This window comes from Ceratotherium simum, chromosome 10 (assembly GCF_057802395.1).
Source record: "Ceratotherium simum simum isolate JZ-2026a chromosome 10, ASM5780239v1, whole genome shotgun sequence".
Classification (NCBI taxonomy): domain Eukaryota; kingdom Metazoa; phylum Chordata; class Mammalia; order Perissodactyla; family Rhinocerotidae; genus Ceratotherium; species Ceratotherium simum.
This window is the reverse complement of record NC_141909.1, coordinates 16822702-16850468: the sequence shown is the minus strand read 5'-3', so window position 1 is coordinate 16850468 and position 27767 is coordinate 16822702. Positions and strand designations below refer to the sequence as shown.

Genomic DNA, 27767 nt, shown 5'->3' with positions numbered 1-27767 from the left:
CCCTTCTGTGACCCTAACCCACCACCCTAACTCCCTCTGTCTCAGATTTAAACAAATTAACTAGACATGAAACAGAAAGAGGCTATTACTTAAGGGAATCAGATCCTGGTAGCATATCCTCATGAATTTCCCTTATGGGGTTGAGTCAGCAGTGGATGTCTCAGAAACATTCCAGATGATTTCAAGGAGGCAAGGGCAGACTGGTAATTAAACCACACTAGTCAGGAAGGCTTAGAAATTGAGAACAAAGGGCAAAGAAAGGAGAGGGGAGAAAACAAAACAAAGAGACAGGAAACCAGGGTCCTGCCTTACCAGTTTGGGGCTCTGGAAATGCTTTTCCACACGTCTTATCCACCCTCTGGCTGCAGTACACAAGCTCCTGAAGCCAAGTGTGCCTTTGCATCGTGCATAAAGCAGAGAAGCTCAAAGAAAATGAAGTGAGCTGAGATCAACCAGGTCCCAGACTGCTTGAACCTTGCTGAGCTGGATTCAGATAGCAGAGGAAAGGGCAGCATAGGCATGGAGCTAGCAAGAATGGGATCCGGCTTTCCTCCAGGTTCCCAGGCTCACCCTCCTCCACCTCAAATGCCACAACGCCATGGGCTGAATGTCTTCTCAGTGCCCCTGAAGATCCACTCTTCCCTTATCTCCAGCCCGCTCTGGCCCTGGGAGGCTGATGATATGGACTGTGTCCATGGGCCCCCTTGTCTTCAGGCTCCAGTTAGCCTTGGCCAGTGGGAGGCACCTGCCAGAGCTCTGGGAGGAAAGTGAGACTCTGATATTCATTCCCAGGGCTTCCTCCCTGGAGGGTTGCTGCAGACTGGCTGAGCACCTCAACTCAACGTCCCAATTCCCCTCAGCCAGCCTTTCCCACAGCTCTGTCCCTCCCCCTATACTTCAGTCCTTTAGGACTGGGGGTGGTGACTTTGACCCGCTGTTATTGACCTTGGGTTCTGCACTATTTCTTATGGTTGTCCAACACTCTGCTCTTACCTTTATATCTTGTCCCTTACTGATCCATCTTCAAATTACCCAAGTTGAGTTGGGCTGTTTCCTTCCAAGACTCAACTGATACACCTCTCAAGCCCAGGATAGACCAATTATGAACTGTATCTTCATTGTTCCATGGTGGTGCAATCCTCAAGGTGCTAAGCTAGTGAGGCATCAACTTTAATTTAGAAATGTCTAGAAATGCCAAAGATGCCAAAAATGGCTACAGGAGAGTCTTAGGCACTAGAAGAATTCACTCAATACCTGGAAGATTGCATGACCCTTATCTAAGGGAAATGAAAGTTCTTTTCTCTTGGTCTAAAGTCAGTTTACAGCTCATGAGGAGTAATAGTGGCATTACTATTAACGCCACTATTAATAGTGGCAGCACACCAGGAGAGATAATCTATAGTAACACGTGTCAGGGAGGGATCCCCTTCCTTTCTCAGTGATAAGGGGAGAAAAGGAAGTGGATACAAGTTACCAGAGGAAAAAAGGAGGTAGACATGGATTTGCCTCTGTGAGTCACCTTACACCACAGAGTGTGATCTTTTCCTGCTTAACCACCCAACAGTGGGAATGTGCTATGCATGGCATTAAAGCTGAGAAGCCACCGAGAAGCAAAAATGAGTGCAGCTTTCTTTGCATTCATTTCCTGGAAACCCTTTTCATCATTTAATTCAAAACCTAATATTTTGGATTTGATGTTTAACAATCAAATTTAAATTTGATGTTTAACAAATCATGAGTGTTGCTGTAACGTGAGACTGCTTTATCCTGCCTCATCCCCAGACCCTCATGAAAATGAGATGCTGCCCCTCATTTGGGGATTTAGGAGAGAAAATAAAATAAAACAATCTAGATCTGGGTCAGCAGAAAGTCTGTTCAGTGTAAGTAGGCCTCTCCGCTAATTAACACTTTCCTGAAAAAAAAAAAAAGACTGAAAGGCGTGTGCGAGGAACATATATATCCTTCTTTAAGTGGCACCATTTCAGAGTCAGTAAACTAGCACTTACTCCTTCAAATTGGAATAGTAATCACACATCCTGAAAAATAATGTTCTGGGAAGCTTCAAAGGCTGAAAATTCAGCCTGTCACCTGACAGAACTAATTAAATTTACTGAACTGTTAATTAGTATTTACTAAATTGTGGAACTAAAGCTTTAACTCTGCCATCTTTGCTCCAAGAGTAAGATATTGTGGAAAGAGAGAGGTAACCAAGATACCAGCTTGGTTACTCTTCCAGAAAGTGGTATTCAGACTTTCTTGTAGCTCATGTAATTGCTCCAGTGATCCTGAAGAAAGAATGCCACCTCTAAGAACAAATCTGAATAACATAAAATATACTTTCTTTCCTTCATAATTGCCAAACACTGTGGTCATGTAATAATGTGCATGAAGAGCAAATGAATTTGCTCACATGGCCACGTGGGCTTTTTAAAGGCAGTATAATGGTTTTCTGCAACATCATAACGAATGGACATTTTCGCTCCCAGATGCTTGGCTTCTGAGGATCTTGCACAGAATAACATATTCAAAAGCTGTTCTTCCCCCTACATGATCATGTGTTCAAATTTTTGCCTTCCAAGTTCTGACAGACTTCATATCAGTCTTCAAGTAAGATCTTTTTTTAAAATTGTGAGACTCTCTCCATAATCCAACAGTCAACTGAAAAAAATATGCATTGAGCATCTACCATGTGTTCAACACTCAGCTAACGGCCAAAAAGTTACCGAAATGTACTAAGATACTGTTCTGTACCAGGGGTATAAAGACATTTTATAGAGTCAAGCCATCTCCAACTGAAACAATAAACAAAACAAGTGCATGAGATATTGATAAAATAAAGTGCTCATTTTTGTGATAGGATGATCAAAATAAATTTGATTCTAGAGGGTGTCTTCCAGCTCAAAAACTCTTCAGTTCTATGTGCAGCAAAAATAATAGCAAAAGAATTTAACTGAAGGTTCTGGAAGGTGTGTTTTAATCATGAGCATGTCTATGTCTCTAGCACAGTGCCTGGTTCTCAGTAAGTTCTGGCAAATGATGAACAAATGAATAAGTAAATAAACATGAAATGTAAAGAAAGTAGAAAGTAAAATGAATTGGTCTTATCCAGGAAGGCTTCAGGGTGGAGCCTGCTCTCAAACTAAGCTGTAAAACAGGGGTTACAAACCATCATCCCTCAAGGTAAATCCAGCTGTACAGATGTGTTCCATTCAGCCTCCACAGTGATGATGATGATGATGACGATGATGATGATGATAAGGGTGGTGATGATGGTGATGAAAAGGAAGGAGATGGAGACAGAATTTAAAAATCAAGAGACTCCACATTCAAATCCATATATTTCTGTTGTCAAACAAGATCTGCCTCTCTGAGCCTCCACGTCCATGTGGCTTGATGCCTGGGGCTGAGTAGTGGCACCTTCCTTTCTTGGGGTGTTGTCTCCACACTTTGCCCCATGTTCCATCCTCTCAGCTGTCTCCTCACCCAAGGCCAGGTGTCAATCTCCTTTTATTTCCTTGCAGGCACTATTGCATTCTTATGGAAGAGAAATACTACTCAAAGTGGAAAAATAAAAGATAGTCCAAGAGAGATTCACATTTCAAGGGAACTGTGAGAGAGTATCTCTTGTGAAAATGAAGAAATTTCTATGCCATTAATATTAATCTAAATAGAAAGTCTATTAGTCTATGGAAAGAACAGAAATTACCTTCTTGCGTTATCAGCTACCTCCTTCTCAGCAAGACCTTGAGGAACATCCTATCTAAAACTACAACCCCTCTCCTCACCCACCTCCATGCAGACTTCCAAACCCCTTCTCCACTCTATTTTTCTCCTTAGCATTTACTTCTAACACATTATCTATGTTACTGGTTTATCTGTTTATTGGTGGCATCCTCTAGTGAAAATATAGGCTCCATGAAGGAAGGGATTTTTGTCTTTTTTTTTGGTTCACTACTGCCTGTAGTGATCCCATAGTAGATGTTTGATGGCTGGATGAGTGAATGAAGGAATGAATGAATAAGCAAACTCAGCCACTTCCCTAATTTGCTTTATCGGCATGATCTCTGCCTTAAAGGATGAAGAGGCTGTGGATAGACAGAGAGGAAAAGATGTCTCTCCCAGTGGGGGGAGGTGCTTCCTGGAAGTAGCATGGGCACGGCTTGAGCTGATAGGGGGCACATGGAGAGGGAAAGAGGCTCTGTAGGAAGCAGAGCCCAATTAAAATGGAAAATGTGTCATGGAGTTGCCAGCAAAGAATTCATGACAGGTGAGAACAAGGTACCGCCCGTCTGCCCCTTGTCATCAATCTCGACCATGGGCCACTCCGGACTGGCTTTCCCAGCGCCATACCTGGGCGTCCCCGGACCCTACTTGGACTTTTCTACCACCCTTCAACTGATCCTCCAGAACAAAGGCGAAACTGCTCACTGTAGACTGTAAAACGCTGTAGGATCTGCCAGTATCTGCCCACTTCTCTGGCCTCAAATCCTGTCTCTCCAACACATGCACTTTGTCTTCCAGTCACACCAAAAAGTACCTTTCAACACCTGAGTGGGCTTGGTCTACATGAGCCTTTGAACATGGAGTTGTTCCATCTGATTGGGAGGTCCGGCCTGCCTCATTCTACCATTCTTTAAGGTCTAGCTCAAGTAACCCCCGTATGAACCCCTCTTTATAGCTCCGGTGCATCTGGCAGACTCAGGACCCCCTCGCTGTACCTCCTTACCAGCTGATACTTCTTCTCTGGTAATGCTCGCCCATCAGAGGCAGCACGCATCACCTGTAAGACACAGCGTGCACATACGTGTGAATAGTCCTGTAGTTAAAGGCACCTGCAACACTCTCAGCCAACCATATAAACCCAGGCTCTGAGCGTGCCACCCTCACTTCTTAGACCATCCTTGGAAATTCCCTGGTTTTCTGGTGAAGTGCTCGCTGCCTTTGGGTACTACCAAGTGCCTATTTTCACTGCCCCTGGTTTAACGCCCCCTCCCCTTTGCTGTGGTTTAAGTACTCATGCCTTTTTCCATTTGCTCTCAGTTTAATCAACTTTGGTCTCTGCTCTTGAAAAAACCCACAACCATCCCCTCTATACTCAAGCTTCTGTCCCTCTCCACCCAATTCCTACCAGTGCTGACTTCATATTGTCTTACTGTTTTAATGTCTAGCCCTCCCCAGAAGAGAAAACTCCTTGAAGGTAGGGACGATGTCCTTTTCATCTTGCGGCCCCGGTGCCTAATCTAGCACCTTACACAAAGAAGGTCCTTAATGCACGTTAGTTGACTGAATGCATGGACATGTGCAGCAAACAGCCATGACCCTTGCCCTTTAAGAGGAAGGACCATGAATTAAGTTACGGCAATAGTACCACATATTAAAAAAATTAAACTAATAAAATATAAAGAAATATATATTTTTTTAAGTACTGCAATAAGAGTCATTGGACCCTGACTTACAGTCTTAGAAGTGAAAAAGTAGATGTGAAAAGCCTAGGTTAAATCTGAAAATTAAAAGATCTTTCAGAGAAAGAAAACAAAGTTACAACCAAGAGGCCACATATGCCCCGGACATATCTCATAGTCTGCTGCTCAGCACGGTGGGTCTCAGTTTTCTGGTTTCCTACGCATCAGAATTAGTTGTGGATGGGGAGGAGAAAGGCAGATTCCCAGGCCATGACTCTAGTGGTTGAGTCTGGACTTACAAGACTCAAGCAGGCACCTGGGTACAGGTGACTCCGGGGCCACATATGCCCGAACCATTTTTGATCAGGAAAAAGCTCTTTTCCTTTTAAAGATCTCAAGGGAGTTTCCATAATTTCCCAGGGTATTCATTACATTTTTCTAAAATCCTCTTTTTAATTAAGTTTTAAGTAAGCCTGTTTCTATGGCTCTGTCCTCAGGAAAGACTGTCAAAAAAAAAAAACCTATCAAGCAAAAGTGAGGAGGCTTCTCAGCTTCTTGTGGAAGGGTCACCTCTTCAGAGCAATACAAGTAACGTCAAGTTCTGGGCATAAGTCACAGCTCCTTTGAAGTTCTGTCTTTCCTCTCAACCGTATCAATAATGGAGAAGGGGAACTTAGTAACACCCCTCAGTTAGACGCTCACAGAAATAACTCCCCACCTTCAGTTGTCTTTGGGGAAACCCTTGAAAAATCCTACCTACTTAAAAGAATAAAAGTGCCTGAGCCTTTTCTAATGTCTGTAAAGAAGACATTAAAATGTGTGTAAAAGATGTTTAATTTGACTTGAAGAAGAGAGTTGGTTTTCTGCACAGAAAATAGTTTGAAGAAGTAAGGAAATGAGAACTATTTTCAAAAGGCTATTTAATTTTCCCTTTATTGTAGTAAAAAGAAAGAAGTGAATGAAGCATGTCGGAATTTGTGATTATGGATCACTGTGGCATGCTATAAAAATTCAGAAATAGCTCCTAATGAGAAAAATACAAAAGTCAAATCGGCAAATCTTACACTTATTAATTCAGGGGGGGAAAAAACTTGAAAGGGTGAGGTTCCATCCCTGTTAGCAAGGACTCACACTGCACTCTCAGAAGCTGGGATGACAGTGGTTTGTGACTCCCCACACTCCAGGAATAAAACAGAACCCTTCAAAGAAGGAGCAGAAAGAACACCCAGGACTGAGGCTAACTCGACACAATCACCGTCATAATTATTTACATTCAGAGTTCCGTCGGCTGAGATCTTCCTTTGAAGAGATGAAGGTTATTCTCTAAGTACCACTGCTTAGCGACCAAATCTATTAGCAGACAGCCCCTGGCATTTTATCTTTAAGATTCCAATGTGCCTACAGGACTGTTTTTATACTTATCTGCAATAAAAAGGCGATTCCTCCGAGTGCTTTGGATTTGCTTCAATCAGATTTACTGTCTGGCTTCTCAACCTTATTCCCAATTACAATGTAATAGGAAAAGGCAAAGCTCTTTCAAGTCCCCGTGGACTCTTGTGGCAGGGTGGTAAAAATTTTGTTTTCTTTACTACTTTCATTTCATAAGAGAAATCGTCTCAAGCAGAGGGGCTCTGATGCAATTTCGTTAGATATAGTCCATTAAATATGTAGGGCTGGATTTCCAACCTCTGTATGTAGACTGATAGGGGAATTCTCCCTTTGTCGTAGAAACCCAGGGGATGAGCTGGTCCATGCAGTTTTATGAGTAGAAAATCCTGAACGTGTTCTGGACGTGTTCCAGACGTGTTCCAAACGTGTTCCACGTTTCCCATTTTAAAGCCAGGGAAGTTTTTAGGACTTTCATTTTTTTCACACTTACATGTTAGGGAAATGACCTAGATTTTATGGTGTTGTGCATTTAGGATATTCTTAGCACCACCTGAAAATTACTTCTGCTGATAGTTTAGATAGATAGATAGATAGATAGATAGATAGATAGATAGATAGATAGATAGGTAGATGGATGGATAGATGGAAGGAAGGATAGATGGATGGATGGATGGATGGATGGATGGATGGATGGATGGATGGATGGATAGATAGACGCACTTAAGGACAATATGACCCACTGATGTGCATAACCAGAAGAATAATCAGGCAAAAAACATTTGGTCCTTTGTACCTCCTAGGCGAAGATGGATTGATTTAAAGTGTTAGACTCAAAAACATGTAGCTTTATGTTTGTTTGGAGGGTTGTTCTAACCATGGACTATATCATCAGACTATATCATCAGAAAAGGCCTAGAAAATTAGGAAATTACTCGCAAGGCTGCTCTAACTATAGTGGTGTTAGAAAAGGTTGGCAATCAGGGAATTGTTTGGAGGGCAGCTAGAATCATAGTAGTTTGGAGAAGGTCTAGAAAATTAGTGGCTAATAATTTGGGCAGAGTACAAAGATTTCCAGAGCACTGCACTCCCTCCCCCAGTATATTTTCCATCCTTTATGAAATGAGTGAGACCCACCAACAGGCCACACAGCTTTCAGAATGCATCAGAACGTGCCAGCTGGCCTGTTCTGTTGTAATGGATCGTCTAAGACTGCGCGCTCAGGAGCACAACTCTCAAGCTTCAAAACTAGGCCCTGCTACTTGTACTATGGGATTAAGCCCAAGGGATTTAACCCCTCACAGCCTCAGTGTCCTCCTTGTTCAAGTGGGGTTGTGAGCACTAAACAATGAGGTGTGGGTGACGGGTTTAACATGGTGTCCACACAAAGCGAGCACTTAACAGCATCTCGCTACACGAAAAAGTCACAATAGAGCTGCATTTCTCGGCCATCTCATTTGTAAACTGGAGACACCAATAACCACCTTTCAACATGTTTGTGCAAAGTGGACGTAACAGGGATATTCCTGCTGGGCGTCTGATAGGTATGGCAGCCATCACTGTTGTTTTCATGGTTGACGTCAGCATCTGTCTCATCTCCTCGTTTACACATCAGTGAAACCCGAACAGACTGTAGCCTCATGAGGACAAGCAGGCCAGCTTCATGGGCGTACAACCTCTGCAGCTGCATGGGGCCCCAAGTTAGAAGGGCCCATGCTTGATTTAACGCTGTGCTGCTGCCGTGTTGAAATTCTTCATAGTCTTTACCAAGGAGGTCCACATTTACATTTTTCACCGTGCTCCACAAATTATATAGCTGGTCCTGAGGACACCAACTGTTCCTTACTGGGTTTTGTAAGCCCTGTTCTTTACACATAGTAGGTTTGCCTTACACGCTTGTTGAATTGAATTGATGTTGCCGCCAATGAATAACTGAACGTGAATTCATTTATTTGAGGCCCACTTTCAGAAATCGAGTCTCTTCCCGATTTTCAGTGGACAGGACTTTGGACAATCACAAGAGTCACTGATGACAATATTCATTCAAAGTAAATTCTATAAATGTAGAACCAGATCCAGTATTTGCAGGATCTATGTTCACAGCTTCAGATAGGAAGATTCATTAAATGTTAAAAGCAGGTAAAAAGCAAAAAATGTTAGCAAAATCACATGAAAAAAGGTGGTTGCTAATGTTTTTAATATTGGCACAGTTAGCAACTGACTTTAAACACTTCCTTGATCAACATAAAAAGGCATTTCAAGGGAAAGGAAATAAATTATAATACCATTAACCATCATACAGTATAGAAGTACCTATTATAAAAGAAAATCCTTTCTTAATTTTTACCATTCTAGATCTATGCTTTTTTTACAGAAATAAAGAATCAAATACTACACTTGATTTCATTTTGGAAAATTGATGGGATTAAAATAGCTTTAAATTTTCCTTTGATTCATTAAGCTAAAAAGTCAAAGTGCTAAAAATACATACGTTTGTTTCAAAATAGGCAGAAATGGATAACTGCAGAAAAGGATTTTGTTGGTGCAGAATGTAACTTAGAGCAAAAGGACTTATTGACTGAAATTTGAACTAATTTTAATGCAGAATTTGGCTATATATAAAAACATATGTCTATATTTGTCATGTAGCTTTACTTGTCAAAAAATATCTTAAAACTTGTACAGTCAGAGAAAGTATCAATAACATAAAATTTCACAGCCCCCCTTTAGAACTATGGCCTTAACATTTTGTAGGGAAATAAAGCTTTGGTTAACCTTGGCTCTGGCAGACCTCATTAAAATAACAGGCTGTCAGTTTCAAGTTTAAAATAACAGGGTTGTCAGTTTTATATGCAGTGGAACAATCTACAATTTTATTCTCTGGGAAAAGACTGCGGGGAACGCCGGGATGGGTGGAAAGGTTGGACAACACTGCCATCTGGTGGCCATGCTGACAGGCGGTCTCTAAACGCCTACCGGGAGGCTGGACTTCTTGAAGGAAAAGGTGGAATGATGTCAGGCTGCCTTGGACTTAATTTCTTTTGAATTAACTTTTTGACAGATGTTTGTCTTTAAAATGCATGCACATGCCCAGAGCCAATATGCAATTTATCTCAAAATTACAGTAAATCAATAAGAAACTCTCTGCTCTTCAGTAACCTGTTATCCCTGCCTATCAGTGACTTGATACAGTTAATTTTCAGGACAGTGGATCTTGTGAAAAGAATGGGAACTTTTAAGATATTTTCATTTCTGAAAACTGCCCCATATCTGGTGGCTTGTTACATGAGTATCTTGGTTGACATTCATCAAACTGTTAGTGTACGATTTGTATATTTTCTAGATGATTGTTATGCTTCAGTAAAAATAAATGTAAGCCAAAAATTCTCTGCCACATAGGCAGAGTATCAGCAGATGTCACAAAGCTGAGTGCACCATGTCCCCATTTATATCAACGGAAGCAATTCCAGAGATAGGCTGGATCCCAACCAGGCTTCAAATGTAACGTAACTTCGATCCAGTTATTTCCTGGTGCGCTTTGGGCAATTGATTAGGGGGATGCAGTGGAGGGCAAGAAAAGGGCATCAAAGAAAAGGGGTGAAAATGAGTTCTGTTGAATTGAAATACAGTCTACCCCAAAAATTCAGAAGGACATGCTGTAACGTTAAGCCAATAGCTGCCCTCAATTCATTGAAACAACTTAGCCCCTCTCATACCACCAGCTCCACTCTCGATGTGTTCAGCAAGGGCCTTAGACCTAAGTTCTCAATATGGCAGCCACCAGCCACACGTGGATACTGAGCCCTGGAGATGTCTGTAGACTGAATCGAGATGTGCAGTAAGCGTAAAATACACACCGGATTTTGAAGACTTAGTACAAAAAAAGAATGCAAAATAGCTCATTAAAAATTTTTCACATTCATTGTGGGTTAACACAATAATATTTGGGATCTGTTGGGATAAACAGAATATATTATTACAATCAACTTCACTTTACTTTTGTTTTAATGTGGCTACTAGAGAATTTAGAATTACCTTTGTGGCTGGCATTGTGTTTTTATTCGATATTGCTGCTTTATTTTTTATTTATGTATTTATTTTGTGAGGAGATCAACCCTGTGCTAACATCTGCCAATCCTCCTCTTTTTTTTGCCGATGAAGACTGGCCCTGGGCTAACATCCATGCCCGTCTTCCTCCACTTTATATGGGACGCCGCCACAGCATGGCTTGCCAAGCAGTGCGTTGGTGCGCACCAGGGATCCGGGCCGGCAAACCCGGGGCCGCTGCAGCGGAGCGAGCGCACTTAACAGCTTGCGCCACCGGGCCAGCCCCTCGATATTGCTGCTTTAGACTCTCATTGCTTCCTTGACCAGAACGATCATTCTGCCATTTTACGAGGTTGTTGCTCTCCCACTAGAGCTAAAACAGGGGATCTCTGACATCTTTGCCGCCTGTAGGAGATTAAGAGAATCCATTTGTGTTATTGGGTGTTTAAGATGTAAAGGTGAAAGTCAAGTACTATTATGTCCCTGGAGTCTAATCATAAGAGGAGTAAATGGCACCCCTCACTGGTCCCCGTGGGGTAAATTGGATCTTTAAGGTAACCAGATGGCTCCCAGGAAAAGGTAATTTACCTCACAGGGGTAAGAACTTGATTTCCAAGAAAGAGTACACTTTAGTCACCCTATGCCATCTGTCCCCGTGGTGATAGTTCTGCTCATTAAGAACTTCCAGCTCTGAGTACCCTAGCAATATATTAACTTACTAAGCTTTATAAAATCTTTAAGAAGATAGTGTGGAGAGGCAGTATTTTCCCCATTTTAAAATAATTTTGTAGGGAAATTATGTGACTTTGCCAGAGTTAAAGCAAACACATCTCCGTGCACCGGGCTCTTCTGCTTCTCTCGTCTGTTGAAGAAGCTTCACATCTACGAGCTTTTGCAACTCAGGGTCCCTCTGCCAAAAAGAGCTCTTCCTAACCCTTCTCGGTGCAGAATGCTATTCACCCTCAAAGGCCCAGTTCACCTGCCACCTCTTCCTTGAAACCTCCCTGGGTCCCGCCTCCTCCTCAGTAATAGCATTGATTATACTTCTCCTGCCCTACGACCCTTAAACGTATAAGCCGTTTATTATGCTTATTTATGTGTAAGTCTCTTTCCCTCACGGGTACTCCCTCAAGGATAGTAAGTTCCTTGAAGGCAGGACCATTTCGTACATATCACTGTGCGCCCAGTACATTGTAGACACTAAACAGATGTTTGGGGAGGGTGGGATTAACTGAATTGACTATCCATAAATAGATCCTAAGCAACCATTTCTCCATAAAATAGAGAGGATTACAAGAAAGACACCCCTCCTTTTGGCAATAAGTTTCTTTTACAAGTAAGTGCATCTAGAACTTAAATTTTGTTTACAATTTAATTTGGAGAACCAGAATGTAAATTTACCCTTCTACCTATTCTACTTCATTTGTTCATTCATTCATTCATTCATTTGCTATCTATTGAGTACTCCTATATACCAGGCATTAGCCCGATAGGACACACATCTCCTAGCATGTGGTGATCACAAAGGACAGAGGCCTGCCCCTCTGTCACCTGCAGTCTGGGAGGAAGACCCACAATGGCAATGAATGGGGAAATCTTTATGTCGGGAAAACCAGAGGGATCTCTGTGGGCACATACCGGGGAGGTCCTAAATGACTCTGGGTATCAAGGGAGGAACTCTAGAGGAGGGACGTTGAAGTGGAGACCACGGAAGGAATTATCCACTAAATCGTGCTCTTCCCTCCCCGAAGTATAGACTACAGGATTGAGTTAGAGTTCATAGACATCCTTGGGTTTTGTGATTTATGTTCTTGGGTGCATTAATTAGTATCTTATTCTGTTGTTCCTTGAACGCCCTTAGGCCAAAATCACTAGCAGTTAAACTTGAATCTAATTCCCAATTAGATCCATGAAGGAAAAGGCAGAACATTGTGACATATCATAAATATAACACAACAGATGCAAAAATAGCATTTATTATGCACCACACAGTACAAGTCTACATAGTTAAGTATAAATCAAATCACACATGCCTGAAAGAGACTGATACGCTTTTTGTTGCCTATTCTGTAAGAGATTTAGGGCAACCCATCTCTACTCTAAATGGTTTTAGAATTTAGATAACTATGATTTCCACCTACCACTTGCTGCATATTTTTCTGTGCTGCATGTAAATTACTTTTCCAACGTGTGTACATCTTTGTGGGTACTCTCGCTGTTGCATGAAATCATGTTTGCAATGTCTTACTTAAGACAGCCTTGCTCAATTACACTGATCTCAGGTGAGAAAAAGGATGTTTCTCATTCCCTAGTAAGTTTCAAATACCTGAAGTGGCTTCAGAGAAAGAAACCAGAATACACATCTATTTCTTGCTTTGGTGAGGAAGAATACAGCAGCCCCAAACATTTGAAATTAAATGGTGCATTCTAAAATATTCAAGAATGCCTAAATTAGAGGTATAATGCTTTTCTATGCCTCTTCCCTTTTATTTTACTTGGCAGACATACTTGTAATGTCCTGGGTTTTATTCCTTGAAGATGAAATGTCAATATTTTAAGAGTAACTTCAGGTGGTTATGAGCCTAACGTGTCAATCACAGGTAGAGGGAGAGATTCTGTATGGATTTTCTGAGTATCATCAAAGACCCTATGAAGGGCTGCTCATGTGAAGTCATAGTTGGCAAAGAATCGGAAACTTTTTCAGCAAGACTGGATGTTCAGAACGTCAAACTTTTTTCACACTGGCAAAATTGGGCTATTAAATATATAAACTTTTTCTGGTAGTTTCCTCGATTAGTGCTAATTTCTATGTTAGTCCAATACAAAGGGTTCAGTCCCTTGCCGCTGCCATGATCCTGTGGGCTATACCAGGAAATTGAGGTAAAGTGGGGGAAATCTGCTTTGCAAACCACAGAGAACTTCCAGAAGTTTTCATTCCATAGCAATAGAATAGGTGATAGTGGGAGCAGAGGTCAGTTTTTAAATATCTGAACTTCTTCCATGTGCCTTATGTAACTGCTGGAAATACCAAGTTCATTCTCTTCTTTTGAGAATGCCTCTGAGATTTCCCTATCCAGCATTGTGAAGACCGCATATCTAATAACCTAATGTAGCATCGGGACTTGTTACAATTCATGCAGTAGATCAAGGAAAGCTCCTTGGGGATGTCTGCCCCTTCACAGCCAAAATAATGCCTGAGAAACATAGAGGCCAAAGCTAGCAACCGAGGAGGATAGAGCTGTTGTCAAAAGCAGAGAGCAGAGAGCAGCAGAGCAAAGACTGGATAGACCCAAGGTCAGAAATGAATCAAAAGGAGAATTTACCAGGTGATGGGCAGAGAAAGACAGATCCACTCTCAGCAATTGAAACTAGCTATAGATTGCAAAGAAACAGAGCAACGCAAGAGAAAAAGTTGGGAGCTCAGTCTCAATGCCAGTTGCAGGAGGAGGCACAGGAATATGCTTATGCTTTGTGGTCGAGCAGTGTCCATGAAGACCTCCAGAATGGCTCATAGAGAGGAAGTGACTTGCTTTAGGTCAGGCTGCAAGTCCCAAGTTTTCTTTACATTAGATATTGATATCTGTCATTGGAAATGTGTAAATGGAGGTTAGGTGAGTATGTGTCAAGAATGCTCTGGAATCTTTGGACCGTAAGAGCTCTGCTGAGCCTGTGAATTCCCTGATTCAACGATAAAACCATTCCTTGAAGTTATTTATATGTTCGGTCTTGAGAAGTCAATAGTACCACAATGTAGGTACCCACTGTGTGCAGTAATACTTTGATCTCATGTGCATTTCCACAGACCAAATGTCTTCCTGTCTTCTTCTTTTCACCATTGAATCCAAAGTTAGTTCAATGTCAGATTGTGTCATCTCTGAAAGTTTCTTCTTGTTTTCTTGAAATCTGCGGCAAAAATCTGACCTGAACAGCATAGGAAGATATTTCTGATGTTTCGTGTATTTATTCCACTTTGAGGACCAGCGTTTTGCCAGAAAAGGACCCCATCTCTCTTTTTAGCGTCATGCCCTTAATACAGTGTCATCATGTAGCCAAGAAACTCCACACCTGAAGCCAGAGGGGATGACGCACACATTTTAAATTTTTCATCCAATTCCCAATCCCCTGAGAAACTCAGCAAAACTAAGGGCTGTCTTTTTAAAACTTCAAGCATTCTCTCACTTCCTACTGGTTTTTTCATCCTTCTTAGTTTTTCCTATGAAACACATGTGTATTTGTCTCCTTGGGGAGTAATGTGAAAAGTCCTATATCACAGGGTAAAAAATATGTCACATGGCAATAGACTAGAACTTATTACTGAATTCTCTGGGAAGGTCTAAGACAGCCGAGACTGTGAGGCTGGTTTTAGGTTGTGTACTGACTTGAGCATTGGGTGTGTTGTGTGGCCAAAGTTGGCTTTGGGTTCACTGGCAAACTGCTGTCATCCCCAAGACTTATTTAGAAGTTTCCTGAAAGGAAACATGTTACAAGTGATTTCTCCACCCATTCCAGAACCTACACAAACGTTACACTGTAGACAGGGACAATCTGAGACGTGAAAAATGACATCAAAGAGTTTCACAATCTCAAAATAAATGAAAAATTGATGTTCTAATGAATAGGATGCTGAAAGTTATATCGGAAGAATGGTCTTAAGTTCGGGCTTCAACAAATCGAGCAAGCAGATGAAGCATGTCGTGTGTCTTCAGCCTCCTGGTTGTGCTAAATGGCGTTAGTAACCTCTGCTTCTTCAGAATATCAGGAGGATTGCTTTTATAGATGTTTGGCCACATCAGAAAAATTATTATTCCCTCCGAGACGTCGGAAATTTAAACACTCTCCTCCAGACTATCTGTGTGTTTTCAAGTGAATGAGAGAAGTTGTGAACAGGTACATTCCCAGTCCTTTGATCACTTAAGGAGGACGTACACCTGGAATTCTAATGTAGGTTTACACAGTGAATTAACGACTTGGTGCTATAAGAAAAGTCATTCTTCTCTAGAGTAAAAGTGAATGAGATCACTGTCTCCAAAACTGGATTATTAAACTCTCAGGTTGCAAAAATGGTGTTATGTATCGTGAATTTCCCTTAACTTGACCAAGTCAAGTGGCCTTGTCTCTGAGGTAAAAATGAGGCTGCCTTTGTTTCTTTAAATAGATTGTTTTCCAAAGCTAACAAATGACCTTCAGCCTATAAAATATTCACATTGTTTTTTTTTCCCCTCAATATGTATTATTTAGTGTATAGCCCTTTAAATATTAACCATCTTTTTTCTAAAGATATGGTATATATTATTTACATTATGTTTTCATACAGATGAAATAGGCACATTGGAATCTTTCTGAAGTCATGAGCAAATAGGGCATCCGGCCAGGTGCACACAACAGGTATCCAGTGCAGTGACTTCTGGTCCAGGCATGATTGAGGGAGGACAGCAGGTGGCCTTCTCACAGTTCACTTCTCACACTTCACAGGGAAGATCCAGAGGAAATAAAAGGTCCAGGGTAGATGGACTTGGGGCCTCAGGTAGGCAGATAGACAGCCGTGGGCAAAGTCTCTTGGAGGAGATCACATATGCCCCATCAATGGATCCACATAGGAGACAAAGGTAATAACAGTTCAAAAACACCCCAAATCAGAATTTAACAGGTCACTTGCTTAGAAAATCAAAGGGAAGATATTGGAAATGGTATGTCTTTATAAGGATTGCAAAGAATGTTCAGATGGGATTCATTCCATTTTTAGTTAAATTCTCATGGTTTTTCCCCAAGCCAAGATTGCTTTTGAGATCTCCAAGGCCCTTCCATCATCTCTGTGCAAATTACACCTGGAATGACAGTCAAGATGACAGGAGACTAGAATCCTAATTAGAGGATTGGGGGGGATCATCTGAGATCCCCCTCGCGTTCAGGGGATAATCAGGTCAAGGGAAAGCACTGTTTTTGGAAGGCCTGCAGAATTTGCCCGTGTCTTCCTTACTCTCCACGGGAAAGTTCAGAAGGCAGTAGCTGGCAGATAATCGATCATTTTTGAAATCTTACTTCCCTTAGCAGATATTCGGCAGTGCTGTTCATGTATTTATTCATTCGACGATTGCAATTTCTCAAGCACCCGGGACACGCGCAGCGCTGCTGTGGAGCAGAAATTCCCCGGGAGTCTGGAAAGCACAGGTGCTCCTTAGCGAAAGGAAGAGCTGAAGACCAGAGTGGCGGCTAAAAGCAATGACACCTGCCTGGATGAAATCATCCCGTTGTTGGGGGTGACAACTAGGGAGGCTATGATGCATTCTTTGTTTTGAATCCCTCTGGGTAGAAGTGACTAATTACCCACCTTTCTGATCATCCCCATGGCAGAGCTCAGCAGTCTCAAAAGAGCAAATACCAGCAAAGCCTTATTTGCTTGGGAGGGAAAGTGGTTTTCCCCAGAAAGGAAATTTCCAGGCACACTGATACCAGTGCTCCCATAGCCCTTTGCTTACCCATACTCTTTCCATGTCTGTTTGCCCCCTAGACAAGAAAACTGGAACCTTCAAGGGCAGCGACTATGTACTGGCCGTATTTGTTTCCCCAGAGCGTAGCATAAAACTTGACTTATAGAAGGCACAGAAGGAGTGTTTAATGAATGAATGTTAACAACAAAAGCCTTTTTTCTGATTTAACCAATGTGTTGGAACTTTTTCTAAATTGTAATATGCTTCCCTATCTCAGTAAACTGATTTCACCGAATATTTTTGCTTGCTAAGTCACTGATTCGAGTGTACTGTGTCAGTGCCTGTGCTATAGACGAGTGAACTCCGAATTTTTTTGATCTCACATCTCTATCAGCAAAAAATCACATAGGCATATATTATACAATATGTTTTACAAATACACAAACACAAAGGAGTTATTTATCTCTTACTGACTCCTGGTAGAGGGAGAAATCTTTATCAGCATAATACTGTGCAAAATAGGGGCATGATAGTTTAGAAGTAGAATTTATAGAAAAGCTGAATTGTTTTGAAAAAGTGAGAGGCGATAGAAGGTGATGGATGGTTCCTTAGGGAAATCTAGGAAGAAGTAGATAGGGCAAATGGAGAATTCCAGGACTAGCAGCACAGCCAGAAAGAAGCGTTGAGGGAGAAAATATCTATTGAAATCTTACAAATTGGGCATTGTAACAGGTTAGTTGTGAAAACTCTCTGATCTTCCTTCCAGAATCTTTGGAAAACTCTACCAAAAGCCAAGTAATCAAACCTAGATTGGTTGGATTTCTTACATAAAATGCTGAAGATGCCAGTCTATTTACTGATTGCCAAAGAAAATCAGCACACTCAGTCCAGGGCATGGCCTGGTTTAGCCTGACAAATCCTTACTAAAAGTGGCATTAATTAGGAAAAAGCAAATAGCCATACTTTACCCGCAGATTCCATTTATGCACTGAGTTTGCACAGAAATAAAGCAATTCCGGAAGCACTAGAAGGAGTGGTTGGCTGTCAACACTTACTGCGAGGACAATCTGCAGGGAACTATGAGCCACTTCTATGTACTGGTACTCCAGAAAGCACCCTGAGACCGTGATGTAGCGATGGTCTTCTGGGGCCCAGTCTGGGGCGGGTGTCACTGATGTCACCGTACATCCTGGTCCATTCTCCATCCACCAAGATCGGTGCATTGAAATATTAAAAGTCAGGATAAGGTCTGTTTCCTGCAAGAAGGCAATTTATAAGGATGAGAATTACTTTATAAATGTTAGTTAGCTTATTTGGACTAACTTGTTTTGATTGGAAATATGGGTTTTTTTTTCCTTCCCATACTGTATTTTACAGGCAGAAAGGAAGCATCTAAAGTAAAGATATCAGTTCCACCCGAAAATTATGTCTATGGATTCCACTTATGAAAGTTTGCCTGACTACAATGAAATAAATAAAATATTTTATTAGTAAAAAAAAAAAAAAAAAAAAAAGAATCATAGACACCTAGCATATTTACAAGTATTCATGCATAAATTATATGTACACACTACCGAACTAATATATATTCTATACCTTGAGAAAGTTATGAAAAAATTAGAAACTTTTGAAGAATGAAATAAAGAATTTTTATTATTTTTACTTTGTAATCCTGCCGATGTATCAAGAGTACGAGAAATATCATGCCTGCCATTTTATTGTTGTTCACCTGTGCTTGCACTGTTTGAAATGAAAGAAATTCCAAGTTTCTTTGCAAAAATCATTTTAAGTCACTCATCCATTTAATGGGTTAGTGAAAACTACATAATCTAATCCATAAATGCATTTAACCGGCACATATGAACTGTGATAGATTTCAATACTGCAGCAGCAAGCTAATAAGGGAAGAGGGAGATGCCACTGTGAGCCCTTTCCACTCTGGAAATCTTACTCTTTCCACAGGATCTTTAAGAAATGGCCATCACCATATAAACTGATTAAGAGGCATATCAATCTATAGCTAGATTAAATGTTAGGAAAGCTTGAGTCTTCTTATATTTTTATATTTAAAAAATAGAAATAGAAGTTCTAATGTTTTCATCCTGAATCACATTGAATCATCTTGCACACCCCAGGGATGTACACATACCTCCACTACCAACTCAGCACACATGCTCTGGAGACCATGGCTATAGGCAATGTCCCTATTAAGCCTAGTGGTTAGGAGTAGTGATTCTGAAGTCCACATTTGAATTTGAATTTGAATCTCATGTCAACCATTTTCTAGATTCATGGCAAATTTTTTCACGAAGCCCCCATTTCCCAGTTGCAAAAGGGTGTAATGACAATGCTTCAGCACAGAGTTGTGAAGAAAGAATGTGAGTGCCTTAGCTCAATGAGAGCTCACAGTTAGCCCCCAGGTACGTTGAATCAATTACTGCCCCATGCAGAATCTGGCAAAGCTCTTAAAAGCCATGTGCCCTGACAATAAAGTTTCATTTCTTTTCCCAACTTTTCATTATTTTTAACTTTTTCAAACGATACTGAAATGGTTGAAAAAAATAATAAGTGAACATCCATATACCCCTCACGTAGACTAAATAATGGTTGACTTTCTTGCTATTTTCAAGTAAGTAAAAGCCAAAATAGCACTTTATCCCTAAATATCTCATCATGAATCTCCTAAAAGCAAAGACAGTCTCCTATGTGACCACAATACCATGATTGCACTTAAGAAACGTTAACAATGATTCAGTAATATCTACTGTCTATGCTATATTCAAAATTCCCCAGTTATCTCAAAACTCTCCCTATAGCTGTGTCCTAATCTTCAAATCCAGGATTTAGTTAAAGTCCATGCATAGCATTTAGCTGTTATGTTTTGGAGTTTCTTTTCATCTAAAATAGTCTTCCTGCCTTTTTAAATCTTTTACCTTGAAGTAAACAAGGCCAGTTGTTCCCTCCCAGTTTGGGACAGGATTTCTTCTTAAATGAAATTGTCAGGCAACAGTATTTGGATCGTCCTTCTCTCTGCTCTTTGATTTTGCTCATCATTTTGTTTTTAGCAATCACTCTACCTTGTCAGCTTCCTCCTTCTTTTGTCTGATTCTACAATTCTGTAAGGGTGGGAATGAAAATGGTACTACTGTCTTCCTATTATCAAGTATTCATGGACCTTTGACAGATGTTAAACTAAGAGTGTATGTCTTTACTGAAGCCAGTAGTTGAAATTGTTGGAAATCAGAATAAACTCCAGATAAGTTTTAAAAGACGCCTCATGTTTTCCCTGTGACCCCCAATATTGTATATTTGGATCAGATTCCTATGAAACAACAGAAGTTGTTGTTTAACTTTCAGGATCTCTCAATAGCATAGATGAAAAATATTTAGTACTCAGGTATTACTGATATTACTAATATTACAGTATTACTAACATAATACTAGACAATTGGTAAACACAATTGCAAGTATTGGAGAAAGTTAATCTGTCCTAGAATAGCTCATTTGGGTAGCAAAGAAAGGAAATTGTTGTAAATTTCATATTTGATCCCAGGTCTTTGTTCCCATCAGTTCTGCATTATTAATGGATTAGGACTCACTGTTATTGTCAATAATATATTTTTACTAAGAGTACTTGCTAACATAAAGCTTAGCTCACTGTTGTGTGCACTTAAGTTTCCAGGAAAAAAAAAACAACTCGGGTCTGGAGCTCCAGCAAAATAACCACGTATATTATTCAGAAATAAAAATAAAAGAAAATGAGAAAATATTTCTAAATGGTGTAAGAATTGAAAAATTTGCTTGATACTGAAAAATAAGCTGCAATCATTGAGATACTCTTTAGAATCAAAGGCGTATTTCTCTCTGGTGGCTAATAGTCTCCATTTTCTTCAGCTGTCTGCATCACCACCCCAGTCTGGAAGTGAGTTGGCCAATGTTTCTGTGCAGAATATTAAAACAACGTTTACATCTCTCCCTGCTCCTTTGCTGTTATCTCCTTCAATTGCACAGTGAAAATGCCTGTCTACTGAAATGCCAGGGGGAACATGACCTGATTATAGAAGGTGCTGTGGTGAATCATTGGACAGGACCCACACACTCCTCACTTAGCCACATACGACTCCACTACTCCTCCCAGCCCTTTTGAGATGAGTGCACATTGTGTAACTGATCCCCAACTATTTTGTGTTAGTGATATTTTCCATGGCTTTGTAATAGAATGGGACAATTAAACCCATTTTCTCAATCACCATTTATTGAGCACCTACTGTATGCTGAGATCTGTGTGACCAAGTGGTCCTGGTTTGCACGGCACTTTCCAGTTTTAGCACCGAACATTCAGCATCCTAGAATCCACTATGTCCCGGTTAAACGGGGATGGTTGGTTACCCGACCTGTACTAAGCATTAAGGATAAAGACAAATCAGAACCCTGTCCTGCCTTCAAGAAGCATGTGGTCTAAGAGAGAATCAGAAAAGTAAGCCAATTATAAGAGTTTGGTGTGATCAGCACTTAGAATCAAGAGCAGGGCACCGTGGAACACAGAAACTTGAATCTAAATCTGAGTTGGGGGACAGAGAATGCAGCTTTAATGAGACACGCCTGAGTATCATTTAAAGAACAAGCAGCACAATCTACACAGCTCAATTTTTCAATGTTAGAAGAGAAGATAACTGTGGACGGTCATGCAATTTTATTCTTTCTCTGTGTCTCAAAATATACATATATATTTGGTTCAGATTCCCATAACATAAAGGTGGGATTTTAGTATGAAATAAGCAGAAAAGAGAATGCTCATTTCTAGTGTACTTTGTTATAGGACAGAATAAACCTGACAGTGTTTCAGTCCTGAAGCTGGTGATTGCTCTCTGAACTAGCTGTGAAGATGTGACACCTGTTTCTTCATTGAGATTTGTGTTTGAGAACAGTCAGAATGAGTGACCTCAGGAGGCTGGGCCAGATTAGAGATTAGGGACTCCAAAGTGGCACCCTGCCAAACAAATCAAATGGGAGGGATTTTATTTTTGATGTGTTTTAGTTTGAAAAAGTTCAAACTTACTGGAAAATTGAATTTTTTGAAAAAATGTATACCTCCATCTAGATTCACCAATTATTAAAAATTTGCTGCATTTGCTTTCTTTCTTTATATGGCTATGTGTTTATTATTATCATTATTTATTTTTATTATTCCTGAACCATTCTAGAGTAAGTTGTGGAAATCATAGTCTTTAATTCCAAATACTCCAGCGTATATCACCTAAGAACACGACATTCTCCTTTATTACCACAGTGTGAGTTTATATTCAGGAAATTTAACACTGATACCATATTATTATCTTATATAGAGTCAGTGTTCAAATTTTGCCAACTATCTCAGTAATGTCCTTTATGGCAATTATTTTTTGGATCTAGCACCAATCCAGAACCGTAGGCTATTTGGATGGTGTGTCTTTTATTCTCTCAGTGTGGAAGAACTCTTCAGCCTTTCTTTGTCTTTTACAACTGATCTTTTCAGGAGTACAGCCCAGTTGTTTTGTAGAACAGCCCTCAGTTTGGGTTTGTCTGATGTGTCCCCATGACTGGATTTGGATTATGAATTTTGGCCACATAAGTGATATGTCCTTCTGTGGTATCACATTAAGAGGTACAGAACATGAGTTTGTCCCGTTACTTTGATCACTGTGTTAACCGGGGGACCTGTCAATTTTCTGCACTGAAACGTGACCAGTTTTCCTTTTGTAATAATAAGTAATCTGGGGGTATACTTTGAGATTGTGTAAATATCCTGTTTCCCATCAAACTTTCACTCAACTTTTTTTGCATGTATACTAGTTTGCTACAGCTGCTGTCACAAAGTGCCACCAGCTGGGTGGCTTACAACAACAGAAATTTATTGTGTCACAGTCGGGAGGCTAGAAGTCTAAGATCAAGATGTCAGTAGGGTTGGTTCCTTCTGAGCCTGCGAGAGAGAATGTGTTCCAGGCCTCTCTCCAAGCTTCTGATGGTTTGCTGGCCATCTTTGGTGTTCCTTGGCTTGTAGATGCATCACCTGATCTCTGCCTTCATCTTCACGCGGTCTTCTCCCTGCATGTATCTGTCTCTGTGTCCAAATTTCCCCTTTTTATAAGCACAAAGTCATATTGGATTAGGCCCCCTCCAATGACCCATTTTAACTTGACCATCTGCAACAACCTTGTATCCAAATAAGGCCACATTCACAGGTACTGTGGTTAGGACTCCAACATCCTTAGGGAGGGACACAATTCAACCCACAACAGCATCTCTTGATGATACTTGCTGAGATCAATTATTACTATGATGGTTGCAGAATGGTGATTTTTCTACCAATCATTCTTTCAAGATTTATTAGTTGGCTTTTGCGGATTTTGGTTTATTTATAATTGATAAACAGAGAATGTACATCCATCTATGGCTGTGTAGAAACAGCCATATATCTTTAAAACAAAATAATAAAAAACAAACAACACACATACATCTATACGGAGCAGTGAGCAGAAAAGGACCGGCTTTCATTGCAAATGCCTTACCCCGTCAGATTGGCTGGAAGGAGAGCCAGGAGGGAGCCTGTGGACCAAAATCAGCGGGAATGGGGGAATCATAGAGTGTAGGTTTCAAGCTGTCCTAAACATTTGCTGTGTGTAATCTCCTACTTAGAATGTCATTATTAATGGGGTTTTTTTCATGCTCTAAAATAAAAGTAACATCATGCTATTCAAAGATATGTATCGGGGTCTCGAATTCAGCATTCTGGTCATCTTCAGCACTTTATGGATGAGCAGACATTTCCCAGCACTGAAGCCTCTGTCATCAGAATCACAGATACGCAAGGGCCCAAAGACTGTATAATTCTGAAATTGCTGAGAAACATGACTGGGGACAAAATAAAATGTCAGAGATCTTTTATTTCTTTGTGCTCACTCTTAAACCTGACAAAAGATCTTTGGAATTTTTTCTCAAATCTATACTCCATCCACAGTAAACATAGAATACTTTGTTTCCAAAGGCCATTAATCTCCAATGTACAACAGTGCCATGAAGTCCCAGTGGTTCTCCCTTCTAGGATGCTGTATAGGTTTAGTAGGGCTGCTGTAACAAAGTGCCACAGATGGGGAGGCTTAAACAACAGAAATTTATTGTCTCACGGTTCTGGAGGCTAGAAGTCCAAGATCAAGGTGTCTGCAGGGTTGGTTTCTTCTGAGGGCTGTGAGGAAAGGATATTTTCCAGGTCTCTCTCCTTGGCTTGTAGATGGATGTCTTCTTCCTATGTCTCTTCACATTGTCCTACCTCTATGCGTATTTCTGTGTCCAAATTTCCCCTTTTTATAAGAACACCAGTCATATTGGATTAAGGCCTACCCTAATGACCTCCTTTTAACTGTCCTCCCTCTGTAAAACCCCTATCTCCAAATAAGGTCACATTCTGAGGTAGTGGAGGTTAGGACTTCAGCATATGAATGTGGGGGGACATAATTCAACCTATATCAGACGCATTTCAACCATCCATAGACTTTCCCAACATTTACGTAGGCAGAATAGGAAATCAGGGTTATGACTGCATGAACTTAAATGTTAATTCTGGAACAAAAATGGTACTGAGTCCCTCTCTCTACCCTTTCCACAGGTGAAAAGTCAGCGCTGAGCCTGAAAACACTAAAGATGGTGTTACTAAGCTTCTCCCCCCATCCATCTATGGGGATGTGGACTTTACACTTACCTGTATTTAGAATGACTTTTCTCTCTCTGCTGCTAGAGATCTTTAAGCAGATTTGGGTTGTTGCTCACCATCCAAGTGTGGGCTGTATGGGCACATTAATTGGTCAAGAGCAGAGGTTACCAGCAGCTGAATTAGTGACAATATTCATTTCTTGCAGAAACAAGTAAACCATTGAGAAAAGCTTTTATCTCTTGGTGCATTGTTTAGGTGCATTTATCTGACATTCAAACAAATGAATTCTCAAGATCGTATTTAGAGTGTTTGCAATAGGGAACACCTATTTCTCCCAGCTGGGGAGGGACCCAAAGCCAGTTGAGATGCTTCATAAGTTTTTAATTCAAGGATGGGAGGACAGAAAATATGGAAAACAAAAAGCCAACCACCTGAGAACTTTCTGCCAGAAGCTAGAGGAAGATTGAGGGAGGAGGTACGGAGGCTGTCCTAGGCAATGAATCCTGCAGTGTAGTGTCTCTCTCTTAAAACTGATGAAGAGTTTGTGCTAGTCCTATCAGAGATTCTCTAACCTTCACCTGCATTGTGTCCTTGTGCAGAAATGAACAACACCTGCAGAGAATATTCACTCTCTTTCCTTGCTTTCTTGATTAGGTCACAGACATAAAAGAGAAACTGAAGCTCTCAAAAAAGGTCTGGTCGGCGTTACCCTATACCATCTGCAAGGATGAGAGCGTGACAGCGGGCACGTCCAACGACGAGGAATGCTGGAATGGGCACAGCAAAGCCAGGTGAGGGTGACTCGCTGTTCATATGGACAATGGGGCTTCGCACGTCCAGCCCTGGAAGGCTCTGCTGGCACAACTCTGCAGATCTGTTTATACAAAAAGCAACGGAAGGTGGAGGGACAAGTCATCACTTAGTGACAGCTGTTCAGAGCGACAGGTTTGATGGGCACCTGGGAGCACTTACTCTCAAGGTGCCATTAATTGTGGAATCCTTGTTCCGAATGCCTCGCCTCTGGATGAGAACAGAGCAATGGTGACAGATGCCAGGTTACGGATATCCTGAGATCGCAAAGAGCCCTTTTATGTTCACTTAATGACTTTAAGATAGCGGAGCTATTTTTATCCACAGTTAAATTTGCACGGCTTGCTTTTTCTTTTATCACAAGTTAAACAGGAAGTGAAAATTCAACTCTAATTTTTTTCACCCTTAGAGAAAAAATTTTTGAAGTGCTCATGGGAAGGGTAAGAGAAAAAGAAAATGACTGAGGGACAACCAAGGAAGTGTTCTCATAGGGCCTGTGCCTTGGAAAGTCCCATTGGAATCTCCTGATGAGAGATGGCTCTGTTTTCATCTTTCTCCTCTGATGCCCCAAATTATTGCCACTTGATATGGAATTTCCGAATTTCTTGATTCAGTCCAGAAATGGACTTGGTCTGGGTGTTTATAGGGTGGAGAAGTTGGAAGGGGTACTGGCTGGGAGTTGGCAAGCAGGGCAGGACACCAGGAGAGGAGTCTGCCAGAGCCCTCCTCAGTGGAGATGCAGGTGGGTAGAGCAGGTGGGCAATTGGATTCAAGGAATCTTTGGGGATTGACTAGCAGGTGGAGCAGCTAAAAGGGGGTCTATTCTAGAGCCTTATTGGTGGTTTCAAGCATATGAAGCAGCTGTGATCAAAAGGGAACAAGAAGATATATGGATATTAAGTTCAGAAGAAACTGCAGAAGGTAAGCAGGGGTGCAAGTGAGGTGCTCACTAGGTGTTGCTTCTTACACTGCTAAGTTGCATTTTTTAGCGTCTATTGGTAACGATATTGTTAACCATACTAGGGAGAGCTTAGCAAGGGGAAAACAAGACAGCTGTAGAAAGAGCTGTAATCATTTTAAGTTGCCCCAAAATATCGATGTCCAAATCTTAGATCTTGCGGGTACAGAAGGAAATTCATGATATCAACAATATGCCCCTCAAAAATGCTTAGCAATTTACTAGTGTCCAGTCTTTTAGGAAGGAGACCTTTGACCAGCAAATTCAGCTGTGAATTAATAGCTTCTAATGTGTCTTTTCCTAATGACTGTACAGAGAGACACTGTAAAGGATGACCAGATGGCCTAATGAATGAAGTGGGTGATTTTTTAAGCTGCTCTGCTGCCCATCTGTGTTGACCTTTCAGGCCTGGCTAAAATGAAAACTGTGTTGTGAACTACATTCCCATGGATAGTCACACAGGTCGCTGGATGTTAGCACATATGCAATTTCTTACAAAAGGAAATAAAAAGAATAGTTACAGGCAGGGATTAGAGAGGGGACAGCACTCCATCAAGAAAATGAATGGGGGCGATGAAGATCATCGAAGTTAGAACTAGAGGAGACTGGGATGGTTCAGCCACGTTCCTCATTGTGCAGATCAGGAGCCCAGACAGGGTAAACAATTAGTCCAAGGTTACCCAACTAACAAAGGTGAAAGCTGGAAGTCTGCCAAATCCTAGCCCACTATTCTTTTCACTTCAATACCCTGCCTCTAAAACAAATGACAGCTAAATACTGCCTTCCCCAGGTTAGGAGAACAAATGAAACAGATCCTTAGCTCTATAAAAGATTTAATGGATCTACATTTGTTCATTCAGCCCATCAGTCCATCAGCAATATTATTAAGCACTCCCTCTGTCCCAGGCACTGTGCCAGGCTCTGTGAATTAAGTGCAATAAGATGGCAATGTTATACACATGAAATGTCAACATTTACAACGGCAATGTCAACACATGGGAAGACAAACCGCTGCAGAGAGGACACTGGATTTTGGAACTTCAAGTGTT

The 27767-nt window shown here is 41.0% G+C and overlaps 1 protein-coding gene across 8 annotated transcripts in view; it reads left to right on the top strand.

The window, feature by feature from the left end:
- Positions 1–27767, top strand: part of GPC6 (glypican 6) — a 1052395-nt gene that overhangs the window by 1003885 nt on the left and 20743 nt on the right. For all 8 annotated transcript variants that reach the window (XM_004423108.3, XM_087435928.1, XM_087435930.1 and 5 more), the window contains one exon: positions 25605–25741. In XM_004423108.3, coding sequence (XP_004423165.1) covers positions 25605–25741 — 137 coding nt within the window. The remainder of the gene's footprint in view (positions 1–25604; positions 25742–27767) is intronic.